The sequence below is a fragment of the Chenopodium album genome, chromosome 2, assembly GCF_948465745.1.
Source record: "Chenopodium album chromosome 2, dcCheAlbu1.1, whole genome shotgun sequence".
Lineage (NCBI taxonomy): Eukaryota > Viridiplantae > Streptophyta > Magnoliopsida > Caryophyllales > Amaranthaceae > Chenopodium > Chenopodium album.
The window spans coordinates 70279379-70293896 of NC_137835.1; the positions used below are offsets into that span (position 1 = coordinate 70279379).

Sequence of the window (14518 nt, forward strand, 5' to 3'; positions counted from 1 at the left end):
TGAACCACTAATTATATTCAGAATTGATCATATTGTCGTAAAATATTTGGAATAAATAGTTAGAATGTTATTGTGCTAATTCGATCATGGTATTTATATTTGAAAGGAAAAACCATCATCTTAGTTGTAAAAAAAAATAAATAAAATAACGATCGAGATAGAGCAATGAAAGTTTAATTTAGTGTTAAACCTTGTATTATATGTAGCTAATGGGCAGGTGTTAAGCCCTAATTACTTCACCTAGATTGTATAAATATATTGTGAATATCGTAATACAACACACAAAAAATCATTTTCTCTAATCTTCCTCTCTAATTTGACATGGAATCAGAGCTAAAATCAATCTAAACCCTAAAACTCTAAAAAAAAATTTCTAATCTCTTCTATTCTCTAATCTCTACTCTTCTCTATTGATAATTGACAATGGTGGACGACTCAAAAATTGTTCCCTCATCCCCTTTCTACCTTGGTTCGGGTGATCAACCCGGAAACCTAATTTCTCACGTGATCTTGAAAGGTGAGAATTATCTACCATGGTCAAGGGCTATGTCCTTGTCATTGAAATCTAGGCACAAATTTGGGTTTGTGGATGGCACTATCTCCAAACCAACAAAGAAAAAGAAGTTACTTGATTGGGACTCAATGTTGGTGCCTTGGATTTTGAGGGCTATTGAGCCGAAAATTGCTGCATCTATCCCGTATTTTGAAGAAGCCAAACGACTGTGGGAATATCTAGAAAAACGTTACTGTGAAGCAAGTGGTCCTCGCTTGCAACAATTGCGGGCAGCAATCACGACTTACAAGTAATCGCCCACCATGAGTGTCGAGGATTATTATACCCAATTGATGGGTTATTTTGATGACCTTTTACGCCTTAAATCTCCACATGGCTGCAAGTGTGGCTCTTGCTCGTGTGACGTTGAATCTGAATACGAGAAGGACAAGGAGGAGGAGATTTTACATCAATTTTTGGTCGGCATTGATGATAGCAAGTATGCTATGGTTCGCACAAACCTTCTCTCTTAATAGACCTCCGCAACTCTTGATCGTGCTTATCAAGCACTCCTTCAAGAGGAGCGCTCTAAGAGTATCGCTCAATCTCATACCTCTATGGCACGTGAGGATGCTCATGTTTTTGCTCTTCCCATGGACCATAGACAATTTTAGTCACCTAATCGGGTTGACAAATCAAAGTTATATTGCACTCACTGCAAGCGGCCAGGCCATGACAATGCGGGCTATTTTATGCTCCATGGCTACCCTGACTGGTGGCTGGAGAAGTATGGTAAGAAGGGTCATCCTTCGTCCTCTGTTGCGGCTGTTTACTCGGGACAGCAGGCTGCTTTGCCTCCTGCACCTAGCACCAAAAGCCTTGCCTCCACCTCTGCTGCTGATGTGCCTAGCTCAACAAAACCCCCTCCTCTCCTCTTTCGCAAGATACTATATATTTTGCTCTCTCTGAATTTGAACCTGAGCATGTTCGCCTTCTTTTAAATATGGTTATTTAATCAACAAGAAAAAAATGAGTGATGAGTGGTGAGTATTTTTCTCCATTTTGTATTGTCGACACTGGTACATCTCACCATGTTACGGGGGATGAAACATGTTTGATGAATGTGACTGATATTTCTCCGTGTCCCGTTGGTTTTCCCGATGGTGCACACGCTATGGCTACGAAGATGGGAAGAGTGCACTTAACAGATTGCATTATTCTGGAAAATTTTCTTTTTGTTCCGAAATTAAATTGCAATTTAATTTCGGTCTCTAAAATTATTGATGACTCCCATTGTTTTGTACGATTCACTGACTCTTTGTGTGCTATACAGAACCAATGCTCGGGGAGCCTGATTGGAGGCGGTGAACGGATAGATGGACTATACTATTTCCGGCGACTTCCCAAAGTATGTGCGGTGACGGATCAAGAAGTGTCTACATTTGAGCTCTGGTATCGTCATATGGGACATAGAATTGTCAAGTTAGTTCCTGCAATTAGTGCTAGTTCTAGTCGCAAAATTTTGAATAAAGCATGTGATGTTTGTCCACAGGCTAAACAAACTCGTGATAGTTTTCCCGAAAGTGAAAGTAGGGATAGTCTTATTTTTGAATTAATACATTGTGATTTGTGGGGGCCGTATAAGACACCTTAGCTTCTAGTTGTGGTGCTCACTATTTTTTTTACTATTGTTGATGATTTCTCAAGAGGCATTTGGGTTTATTTGTTGAATGATAAAACTATAGTTTATTCTTCATTTTTCTCTTTCTTTGCTGTGATTAAAAACCAATTTGAAGTTAATGTGAAATGTGTGCGGAGAGATAATGGGACGGAATTTAACCACATGATTCCGTATTTTGATGAACATGACATTCTTTTTCAAACCTCTTTTGTTGGTACTCCACAACAAAATGACCGAGTAGAACGTAAGCATCAACATATTTTAAATGTGAGTCGTGCACTAATGTTTCAAGGCAATTTGCCGGTTAGTTTTTTGGGTGAGTGTGTGCTTGGGGCGGTTATTTAATTAATCGTACTCCTTCTCGTGTCTTAGAAAATAAGACTCCATTTGAAACTCTCTTTGGCATTGCACCTAATTTTGATGAATTAAAGGTGTTTGGGTGTCTTTGTTTTGTCCATAATTAAAAGACTAAGGGTGACATGTTTGCTCCTCGTAATCGGAAGTGTATGTTTGTGGGCTACCCTCATGATAAGAAGGGATGGAAGGTGTATGATTTGGAGTCGGGTGACATTTTTGTTTCTCGTGATGTCAATTTTTTTGAGAATGAATTCCCTTTTGCGGATGATAGTCAAGTGGGTACGGACACTGTGTCTAGTGACAATGTAGGGGTTGATATTGATTTTTTGGATGACCTTGAACACGTTTTAGAGGTAGATGAGGCCACTCTTGATCTTGGACTGCAACCTGAGGTACACAGCCCTGCTGCCACCACTAATGCTGTTGAAAATGCTCCCCCTGCTGTTGTTGGGAGCCTAGAACGCAGCCCCACCGCGACATCCAGTACTGGTCGCAGCCTACCTGTGGCAGAGACTGCTGCCGCAGCCACAACGCGGGACAGTCTGCTGCTTGTAGACACCCATTTGTGTCTCCCTAAAACCAACCCCAGTGATGAATACCTTTCACGTTGAATCATAATCGAATGAAGCGAAAGTGTGGAAGGTTTAGTGTTGCGGATAGTTTTAATTTCTTTTCTCTTCTCTCTGTTTTTGAAAACTTATTTTAAGAATCAACCAATCTAGTTTTGTTGGTCCATGATATGGGTCCAATAGTAGTGTAGTTGGATGGGGCTTGACAAGAGCTTTCTAACGATATATTATAAGCCCAATTCCGATGAATATTGAGGAAGTTATGGCCAATTTACTAAACTGGGCCCGGTTTGAGCCTTATATGCGGCCCAATGATCTAGGGGAGGGCCTAATATAAATTTATCATTCCTAATGCAATTAGGAATGGTTTTAGTCTTCTAGATTCTTCTAGAAGGTTCTTTTCATTTCTAATTCAATTAGCATTGATAAATTGACTTTTGTTGACTTTTCAGACTTTTAATTAAAATGAAAGAGCATTTTTGAGGGAAAGATACGACTTTATCCTCCTGTACGGTAATTTTTATCTGATTTTAGAAAACGCGTGAAATTCTGAAATCAGCGCCAAACGCCAGCTGTAGCGCCTGGCGCTACGCTTGGCGCCTAGCGCCAGCCTTGGCGCCAACAGCCAGCGTTGGCGCTGGTTTGTTTTTCTGTGCGCCAGGACTCTGTTTTGTTAATTTTATCTTTTTGGCTGATTTTCTCTATAAATAACGTCGTAAAAACTCCGTTTTCATTCACCTACAACCAGTTTTCATTCGCAATCATCAATTCTCGCGTTCTCTTCTCTTCCAACTCTTTCTTTTTCTAAACTTGCTTTTTACATACAAAATTCCGCATTCACAAGATCTAGAAACACCTAGCCATATTCGAAGTTGCCTTCGCCCTAGACGTGAAAGGTTTAATTTATGAGGGTTTGGTCCCAAATCTTTATATTAATTACTTAATTTAATTGTTGTTTTATTATTTTCCTTGAAGTTACTAACGTGTGTATTTTGTTATTAGAAAGAGGTACGAGGCATCAAAGTAAGTACTTTAATGGTTTTATTGATGTTATGATGTAGATATCATGTTTAGATTGTTATTTTGATTCCTAGTATCATGTCTAGGGTAATTTTAATATTAAATATAATTTCTATGATGCTTCCTATGTTCTTTCTAATATTTATGATTGTTAGAATCATGTTAGGGTTAAAGATTTGATTTTTAATGTTTAGTGACATGCTAGGGTTTGTTATTAATGTTGTTAGTATCATGCCTAGGATCTTGCTATTACTATGCTTTAATATTAACATGAACATGATTATGATTATAATTGTTATAATTTATGATGATTATGAATATTATTATTATTATTATTATTATTATTATTATTATTATTATTATTATTATTATTATTATTATTATTATTATTATTATTATTATTATTATTATTATTATTATTATTTTGATGATGGTTATTATTATGTTGCTTGATTCTTTATATATTTGTTATTGCTTGATCACACCTTTTATGCATGTTTAAAGGGAATTTATACTTGTAATCACGCTTATATAAGATATTAATAATCTTGTTTAGGGCTAATATGATTATAATTCAAGTTATCACCAATAATAGTTTTATTTGTGCATTAATATTCAACCAACATAGATAAACAGGTTTAGGGTAAATCCTATTGATTGTATGTTAGTCAAAAACCGCACATGAATACGATCTGAATACAGTAGAGGCCTATTATTAGGGCAGGTTCAATCTCTTTTAGGTTGGATTTGTACCATCATCCCCGAACCCTTATTTGGTTCAAGACCTTATGGAGTTGACGATCTCTTGGATCGTTAAGGGGTGTAACCTTCACCCTGTAATGAGTTAAAACATAGGATTTTACACGTAGGGAATTTGAGAAATATCTTTCACAACTAGGATCGAAATAACACCGCGCGAAACTGGAAAATTTTATCAAGCACAGAGGGCTGCTGAGGCATGTGGGAAGTAGCGCCAGGGGCCAGAGAATTGGCGCCACGATTTTAACTGTAGCGCCAGACGCCAGCATGGCGCCAGGCGCTACAGCTAAAATCTGGCGCCAGTCTCTGTTTGCTGGCGCCAACTTCCCCCAATACCGAGCCAGAAATATGCGTTCTAATTTCGACCGGTTTTTCGTATTGTTTGCTCGATCCTACTTCCTGATTGAATTTTTTCTCACTTTTCTGAAACCCATATGTGTTCTACATATGGACATAACCCTCTGGGAATTCATGCTCCATCTACATGATTGAACGCTTTGTGCAACAAAGGGTACATCCGAGATTGTTGAATTTACCAAACCATGGAAGCGAGTTTTTCTAAAACTCGCGGTGTCCCATCCACTCGCGCCAACCCTTCACGGTTAGGCTTCCGCGCGGTGCATCCAGACAATTAACCTTGGACCCTCTATTGACTAAACCATATCCCGAACTTTAGAGAACTAGAGCCATGGTTAGGTTGCAAACTCATTGCATCATATTGTGCCTACTTGACTAATTGTGCATTATTTGTTGTGCATATATTCTATGTTTCTCTTAACCGTTTGTTTGATTTGTGTTGAGATTAAATAAATTAATGACTTAAAGAACTTTACCTAATTAATTAATTAATTAGAGTCAATAAAGTCTAATATTTTAATCAGAATTGACCTAGTACAACTTTAGGCATACCCCAGTTGATTAATAACACCGAAAACAGTCTCAGATTGAAGCTCCACCATTGGCGCCAAAATCTGAGCTGTAGCGCCACCCTGTGGAGTGTGGCGTCTGGCAACAGCTCTGTCGTCTGGCGCCAAGCTACACAGTGTGACGCCAGTCCTGTTGTTTGGCCGACAGTTCGGATTATTAGTCAAGTCATCACCTAGGGTCTAGTTAACCAGTTTGCTAATTAATTCGGATTATTTTCGTTGTGAATAGTACTTGGTTGAGTCATTAATCGAGTTTAGGAACTAAGTCCCATGGTCTTACACAAGATTTCAACATGTCACTTACACTCAACGCACACACCAATACACATACTTTGACCATGTTTATGAGAGTCTTGCGTGCGCGTTTTTTCCGTCATTTTTTTAGGGGGGTAAGTCGGATATTAATCCTCCAATTTAAAAACTATACTTAGTTCCCTAAAAATATGTACATTATTTTTGCCAAAAATATGCACCCATTTTTTATTTTTCATTTTTTTATTTTTTCCTCCTTAAAATAAACCGTAAAGTCAAGTTGATTCGAGTCAAGTAATTAAAACGCAAAATGGTTTAAATTACAGCGTGTGGTCAAGAAAGGAAGGACGATTAATCAAAGACAACCTTTTCGTACAAGTCCAACTTTTCGACAAACCCATAGCTCGTAAGAGGAAATCTAAGACTATAATGGCAATACAAGAAGAAGTCAATGAGCTTAGGAACCAACTGGTTACCGTGACTGAGACACTGAAGCTCCTTACACTCAAGATCGATGATCCCGTGAAGCAACAACAGATGGACCTCATGCAAGATAGTCTAAGCAAGCTATCTAGCGACTACAAGTTTCAAGGGCTCACTTAACAAGGGGTCTCGGTGGACAAAGATATTCTTCCGCAGAAGTTCAATGCCAATGACATCCCAAAATTCAGAGCAACTGATAACCCTTATTTTCATTTAAGAGCATTCGAAACAATAATGGGTATTAAGGGTATTGATAATAAAGTTTTCCCCTCTCTGTTCTCACTATCTCTCGAGATCGTTTGCCAACAATGGTTCTTTTCTCTCGAGAAAGAAAAGACCTCTACCTGGGAGTCCATAGAAAACGCTTTCGTTGATAGATACAAATGCAACATTCAAGTTGAGACCGACCATAGAGAACTTGAAATCCTCAAACAGAAAGAGAACGAAGGCTTCACCTCTTTCTTTAACAAATGGAGAGAAACCTCAGCTAAGATGATTGAGGTGCCAAGTGAAAAAGAGTCTGTAAGGTTGTTCATCAAGAACCTTCAAGAAAAATATTCCAAGCATCTCAAGTATCAAAATAATCTCCATACCTTCAAGGTCGTCTATGACATTGGGATCAATATTGAAGACGACCTGGCTAAGTTAAAAGTTGCCAACAATAACTCTAATAGTGGCTGGAAAGGAAAGAATAACGACAATCCTTCTTCTTCCAAAAACACCCACTCAAACAACGTTAGCACTTTTAATTTAGGAGAAGTCCTTGCTATGAAAAATCAAGGACAAAAGAAACCATTTAGGAGGAACTTTACTCCTATTGGCATGAGTTATGACACCGCATTTGATCGATTAAATGCAAAGGTCTTATAACTCTTATTGGACCATTTGGGGACCCACCAGTCGAGAAGAGGTCGGCTAATTGGAACCCCAATGCACACTGCAAGTATCACCAAGGTAGGGGCCATCTCACTGAAAATTGTTTGAAGCTTAAGGAAGCTATCCAAGACTTAATCGACAACAACAAGATGCCATTGCCCCCTGCCATTAAGAAGCCAAGCATTGATAACGCACCTCTCGCTCATGCCCTGGCTATCTCTGATGAGGAAAACGAGGTTGACCCCTCGTCTCTCATTAGACCTGTCAAAGAAATCTATGCCATAGAAAAAGAGGAGGAAACCTTTTTTGATGTTAGGGATAACCTTCCAGAACCGGCAAATAAGGAAGATATACAATTGCTCACACTGTCTATGATGGAGGTATCGCATTTACTGCGTGAAGCTCTCAAAGCTATAAGGGAACCCCAAAAGAAATATGACGAGGTTCCACTTCCGGAAGATGAACCTAAGAGAGAATTCACACCCGCGAGAACGACTTATGAGGCAAAGTTTTTTCCTTTACAAGTCACTGAAAAACCCAAGAGGAGTAATAGAATTTACACTCCAATTGGGATCCCATATGCACAAATGTTCGAAATGCTCTCCGAGAGTAGGGGATCAAACCGCTCGAACCGAGACCATTCGAATCATTGAAAAGGACAGATAGATATTACTGTCAGTATCATCAATTAGGGGGTCACACTATCGAAAACTGTTTCAAATTCAAGGATTTGGTTCAGAAAATGATTGATGAAAAGAAACTAGTCCAAGTGCAACAAGAAGATGATGCAACCATTAATGGAGTTTGGGACAGTGATGAAGAAGATGTCTACTTAAAAGACATAATTGGATCTCCACCTTCTGTGTCATACGCCATGGATGACTTTTGGGCTTAAGAAGACTCATCGATAGATGTTCTCACAAGATCTGGGAGAATGCAACCTCCCGTTTCAACACAACCTATGCCGACTACACAATAAGTTCCCATACCTATCATTGAAGACAATGATATTGTTAAACAGTTTAAGAAGACAAAAGTTGAGATGAACGTATGGAAACTTTTGGCAACATCTCGAGAACATAGGTTAGCTATAATGAATGCCTTGGACAAAATAGGGATAGATTCTGATAATACCCCTGAGGGATTAGCAAACTTCCTCACAAGCGATCTTCCTAGTCCAATTAATTTGATCACCTTTTCTGACAAGGATTTACCTCTAGAAGGTGACAAACACTACAAGGCATTAAACCTCACAGTAGTTTGCAAGAGAATGAATGTTCCTATAACTATTGTAGACAACGGATCAACCATCAACGTCTGTCCACTCAGAACTGCGAGGATGCTAGGCATAAGGGACGAAGATTTAACTCCATCTACACAAGGAATAAGGGCCTATGACAACACTCGTCGTCAAGCTCTTAGTAAAATTACCCTGAATGTAACGGCGGGAGCAATAGAACATGCTACTACTTTCCAAGTGGTAGACATTAAAGCTTTGTTCAATTTGCTGTTGGGACGCCCTTGGCTTCATGACCTAAAGGTCGTCCCCTCATCTCTCCACCAACAAGTAAAAGCTATAGTTGGGGGAATTCCTATCACCATCGATGCTTTGCCTATGAGGATCAAGTCTATAGAAAATCCAATCATTAATGTGGAGAACGACGAGAATGATGAAGATTTATGGGGCTTTAACGAAGAAGTCTCCTTAATCCAAGAGGATGAAAGCACCCCTCTTTGCCATGACCCCCATTCCAACATGATTGTAAATGCTATGCTAAAAAACAAGGACATTTTCCTGGGATGAACCTAGGAAAGATGAAAGGAACGGCAAAACCGCTGGAGTCACCTGGTCTCCCTAAGTTAGACACTTTCGGACTTGGTTTCGAACCAATAGGAAAGATCTCAAGCGATTCTAGGAAAAGTCAAAGGCACGTAGGGACGCTCGCATTCATAAGAAAACAATCCCAATGGATCTGTACCCTCTTACACTTAATGGTCAATTTATAAAAGAAGGAGAGGGCTATTAATGCCATGAATTTTCCGAGCCATTTGCTGTAAACGGCATAAGACAACCGGGATTTGAGATTTTCTTGGATTTCTAATTCATTGATGAAATCCCAACTCTTGTCCTCAAGGAGAAAACACCCCCATGCTTTGACTTTAACGTCATGGGATTACTGTTTGGGCGAGAAAAGAATGAGCCAACTTATAAAGAGGATAACTCCTCGCTCATTCAAACAATCCTACAAAGCGAAAGCTTCGATCCCTCGAAGCTAATTACTCCAGCTGAAGGATCACTACAAGGGTGGTGCAAGACTATCAAGGTGACTACTCCAAGTGGAAGGAAGATATCCATCACGACAGGTCAATGACCAATGTTAGAAGAGTCGTTTGAGTTAGAGTCAGAGTCGGAGTCTCTCCCCCTGGAGTCTTCTAAGTCTTTAGTAGTAGCACCTTCCCCTCCTATTTCTTCTCCTAAAATAGTTAGTGATCAAGTCCCTGAGGACATATCGCTCTTTGATGTAATGATCTCAGAGCATAATAATATTTCTTCTTCTCCTTATTTCTTGTGTTCTTCTCTAACCAAAGATGATGAGCATTACTTAACTAACGATGAAAAAGACAAAGAAATTATTAAAGCAATGGAAACACTTGAAAAGAAAACACCGGTAATTGAAGAAACTGAAACGGTTGATATCTCAAATGATTCAACCCATAAAAGAGAAGTTAAAATCGGATTAACACTTAATAAACAAGAAAGAACTGATTTAATTAACTTACTTAAAGAATTTATCGATGTATTTGCTTGGTCATACGAAGATATGCCAGGCATTAATAGAGAAATAGATCAACACACTATACCACTAATTCCAGGAATGAAACCCGTAAAACAAAATTTACGTCGAATGAAACCCAACGTAGCTCTTAAAATAAAAGAAGAAGTTCAAAAACAAATAACTGCAGGTTTCATCAAGGTATCCAAATATCCCTAATGGGTCGCCAACGTCGTCCCAGTTCCGAAGAAAGACGGAAGGGTAAGAATGTGTGTCGACTATCGAGATCTAAATAAGGCAAGTCCAAAGGACGACTTCCCTTTGCCACACATTGATATTCTGGTAGATAACACGGCAAATCACGCGCTTCTCTCATTCATGGATGGGTATGCAGGTTACAACCAGATTCTCATGGCAGAAGAAGACATGGAGAAAACAACTTTTATAACACCATGGGGCGCTTACTGCTACACGGTAATGCCATTCGAGTTGAAAAACGCGGGTGCTACTTACCAACGTGCAACAACTGCCTTACTCCATGACATGATGCACAAAGAAGTCGAGGTATGTGTCGACAGCATGATTGTATAATCAAAAGACCGTCCAGGCCATCAAATAGCCTTAAGGAAATTTTTTGAAAGGCTCAAAAAACATAATATGAGGTTGAATCCATCTATGTGCGCTTTTAGAGTTACCTCATGCAAGCTTTTTGGATATGTCATAAGCTCTAGAGGAATAGAGATAGACCCAACCAAGATCAAAGCAATCATGTCAATGCCACCGCCCAAGACTAAGAAACAGATTAGAGGGTGTAGGCGTCGCTCGAAGTGCGCCTACGTTAAAAGCACGTTGTGAATATGCTTGGCACTCATAGGAAGTGAGAATTGACATTACGATTAGGGACAACGATTAGGGACAAATAAAGTAGGGAGCCGCCAACAAGTTTTTAAGGAACTTGTAAACCGTCCACGGATCATAAAAAGGCAACCACGATAAGGGACAACGATAGGCAACAACGATTGACCCGTGAAGGTTACACCCCATTCATAATCCATGAGATTACTAACTCCATATGGTTCGGAACCACGAAAGGAGGATCGGGGATGATGGTACGAAGTGAGTCATGGAGTCACATTCGCCCGTATTGGCCTCTACTCGATTCTTATAGTGAAAAGTGATTCCTGTGATCTCAAAGGCATACAAACAAAATATTCAATTTGCTCCAAACTATTATTAAGCTAAATTGGTTGAATATTAATGCAACATATAATTCTAAAATATTGTGATCACTTGATTAAACAACAAGATTAAAAGGAACCTAAACCGGTTGTCCAAATTATCTTATTAGGCGTGATTTTCAATTACATATTCCCTTTAACATGCAATATTGTGATCGATGAATATAATAGAATAAATATAAACATAAAAAGAACCAATTTAATCATAACTCTAACAACAGAAAAATCGTTAGAAAAATAATAATAAAAAGAGCATAACTCTTACTTTAAATCTGTTTGCTTGCAACTACAAAATAATAAACGAGTTAGTAACTTCAAGGAAATAATAAAACAACAATTAAATTAAATTAAATAAAAACAAGGTTAATTTTGGAGCCAAACCCTCAAACGACTCTACCTTTCACGCCTTGGTTTAAGGATAGAACCTCGAGTAAAATATGGACTCCTTTGAGTGCTTGAAGAAGGAATTTTGAAGTGAAAAGGGTAGGCTAGTGTTTAGGTTAAGAGCATAGAAGAGAGAAAATAAGAATAATCCAATTCTCCTCCCCCGTTCATCAGAAATGAGGGGGTATTTATAGGGAAATGTGCTGAGGGAGCACACGGAACCCTAAAATGATAAAAACCCTAAAAAAGTATCCCGTGACACGGTCAGACTGTACCGTGACACGGTTAGATTGTACCGTCAGACGGTATAAGTTCCCGTGACACGGTCAGTTTTGGAGTGACGCGGGAAATTTTCAGAAAACGGGACGGAAAACGCGTCAAGGTTTTACGCGGAAAGGACACGGAACTTCCCGTGTCACGGCAGACCTCCCGTGTCACGGGAAGTCCCACCGTCAGACGGGAAGAGTTCCCGTGACACGGTCAAGCTTGACCGTGACACGGTCAGTTCCAGTCCATTTTTCCGTCTAAATTCATTTTTAACCCTAATTTCTTTCGGCTTTTTAAGTGCCGATTGATAATTTCGGGCTTTTTTCTGACTTTTATTATTCGGGCTAAAATAAGAAAATAATAAATAAAATATTTGGGCCAAAAAATAAAATAATAAAGGTTTGGGCTTAAAATTAATTAACAAATTAAAACTATGCTTTTACCAAACACCAAGACTGATCCATAGACCTTTCAAAAACAAGAATTTAATAAGATACGATTTTTTAAGCACTCTTGGGATAAAATACTAAACCCGACCAATAGTGGCGGTGAAAGGTTATTTATCATCGGGTTTGGTTTTGGGGAGACATTTTTAGGTGTCTACAGAAGCCCCCACTTTGACTGAGTTTGTAGAAACGTTAGTTTCGAAAACGATAGTCAAAGTAGTCGATAGGGACGGAGAATGATTTAAGACGTTCTGCGATCCTAAATCACTCTGTATACGCCGATACCTGCAGAAAAATGTTAATTCCACAGATAAAAGAGTAAAGGGATAGAATACCTATCTGGCACCAGTGTGTCGGTGACAAACGAGTTTAGTATTTTCCTATGCTTGAAGGAATCTACCGAGTGACATTGGTTGAAACGCTTTCCACGCTTGAGGAAAGCCGACTGAAGAGTTTGGTACCTTTCTAAGCCTGAAGAAAGCTACCGGATAATACTTTCCATGCCTGAGGAAAGTCGACAGACGAATTTGGTGTCATTCTATGCTTGAAGAATTCCACCGATAATGCCTTCCATACCTGAGTAAAGCCGACAAAGGAATTTCGTGGTTTTCTATACTTGAAGAAAAATCCACGGATGATGCTTTCCATGCCTGAGGAAAGCCGACTTGGCGGTTTTCTATACTTGAAGAAAAATCCACCGATAACGCTTTCCAAGCCTGAGGAAAGCCGACGGTTGCTGAAAATTGATAAGTGTATGGTGGTTTGATTATCCCCGAACATGGGCTGTAAATGATTCACAATTTTAAACCGATTATCCGACCATATTATATGTTTAAAATGCCGCAAAATAGGCATTGACGCTTGCCAGGGGTAAAATGGTAATTTAGTCCCCCTTAAACATCAGTTGGGATTTTCCGCGTAACTGTAGCAAAAAAATAATCACCCAATAAACTCGGAAAGTCAGCCAAACTGGTCAAAAAGCTAAGAATATTCCCTGACCAGACTCGGATTTGCCGCGCCACGTCAGAAGGTTCCCGTGACACGGTCAGGGATTCCCGTCTGACGGGACTGGTATCCCGTGTCACGGGACACATACTTTCCTTTTTTCTTTTTTTTTTTATTTTCGCTGTTTGAATCAGTCAACAACGGCTCTTTTTTTGTCCTTTTCTGCCTTTAAATCCGCGTGCACCATTTTTCATTTCACATTTCTTCTTGCTTTCACATTTGCTTTCACCATTCACCAATTTAGCTTCTCTCTTTCCAAAAGCTGCCGCGCCACGTCTGGCGTTAACCGCCGGCCGTTCAAAGCTCGCCGTGACACTGTAACGGCGACCGTGACACGGTTAGCCTCTCTCTTTTTTTTTTGTCCTTTTTTTCTTCACCTTTTTTGCTTTGCTGCGGCTGTTTGGCTACTGCGCTACTGCTGTTTCGTTGCTACTTCTGTTTCTGTTCCTGTGCTGCCGTCCAGTTCACCGGAGTTCCGTCAGCCTTGAAGGTTTGCCGTGACACGGTTGCTGTTGACCGTGACACGGTTAATCTTGCCCGTGTCGCGGCAATTGCGCTGGTGGCCGGAACACATTTTCGAGTTTTGGAGTTCGAATTTCACCAATTTTGTTGTAATTCCTCAATCTTCTCCTCATTTTCGACTTTTTACACACATCCATGTAAGCTCCCTTTGATTTTTTCTTTGAATTTGCTTCACATTAAAAATTTCATGACAAACCCTAAAAAAAATCAATTTAGGGGTTTTTTGATTTTGAAGCTTTATGTTGAAATTCTTGCCATGATTTTACTTGTATATGTGTACATGTGTGTTTGTGAGAAATTTGAGATAAAAATTGCATGACTTGATGGAGAATTGAGCAATTCACCATTTTTGGGTGCTACTTTGTGAAATAATGTTCATGCTTTGAAATGGTGACAAAATAGTGGTGAATCTTGTGAAAAGATGTGTTGATTCATATTTTGCATATGTACTATATTGTCATGGAGA

At 39.3% G+C, this 14518-nt stretch overlaps 1 protein-coding gene across 1 annotated transcript; it reads left to right on the forward strand.

Moving 5' to 3' along the window:
- Positions 1 to 423: 423 nt before the first annotated feature.
- On the forward strand, positions 424 to 807 carry LOC145575015 (uncharacterized). Its single transcript, XM_081632934.1, has one exon. It carries the CDS (start codon positions 424 to 426, stop codon positions 805 to 807), a length of 384 nt encoding a protein of 127 aa, XP_081489060.1.
- Positions 808 to 14518: the final 13711 nt, after the last annotated feature.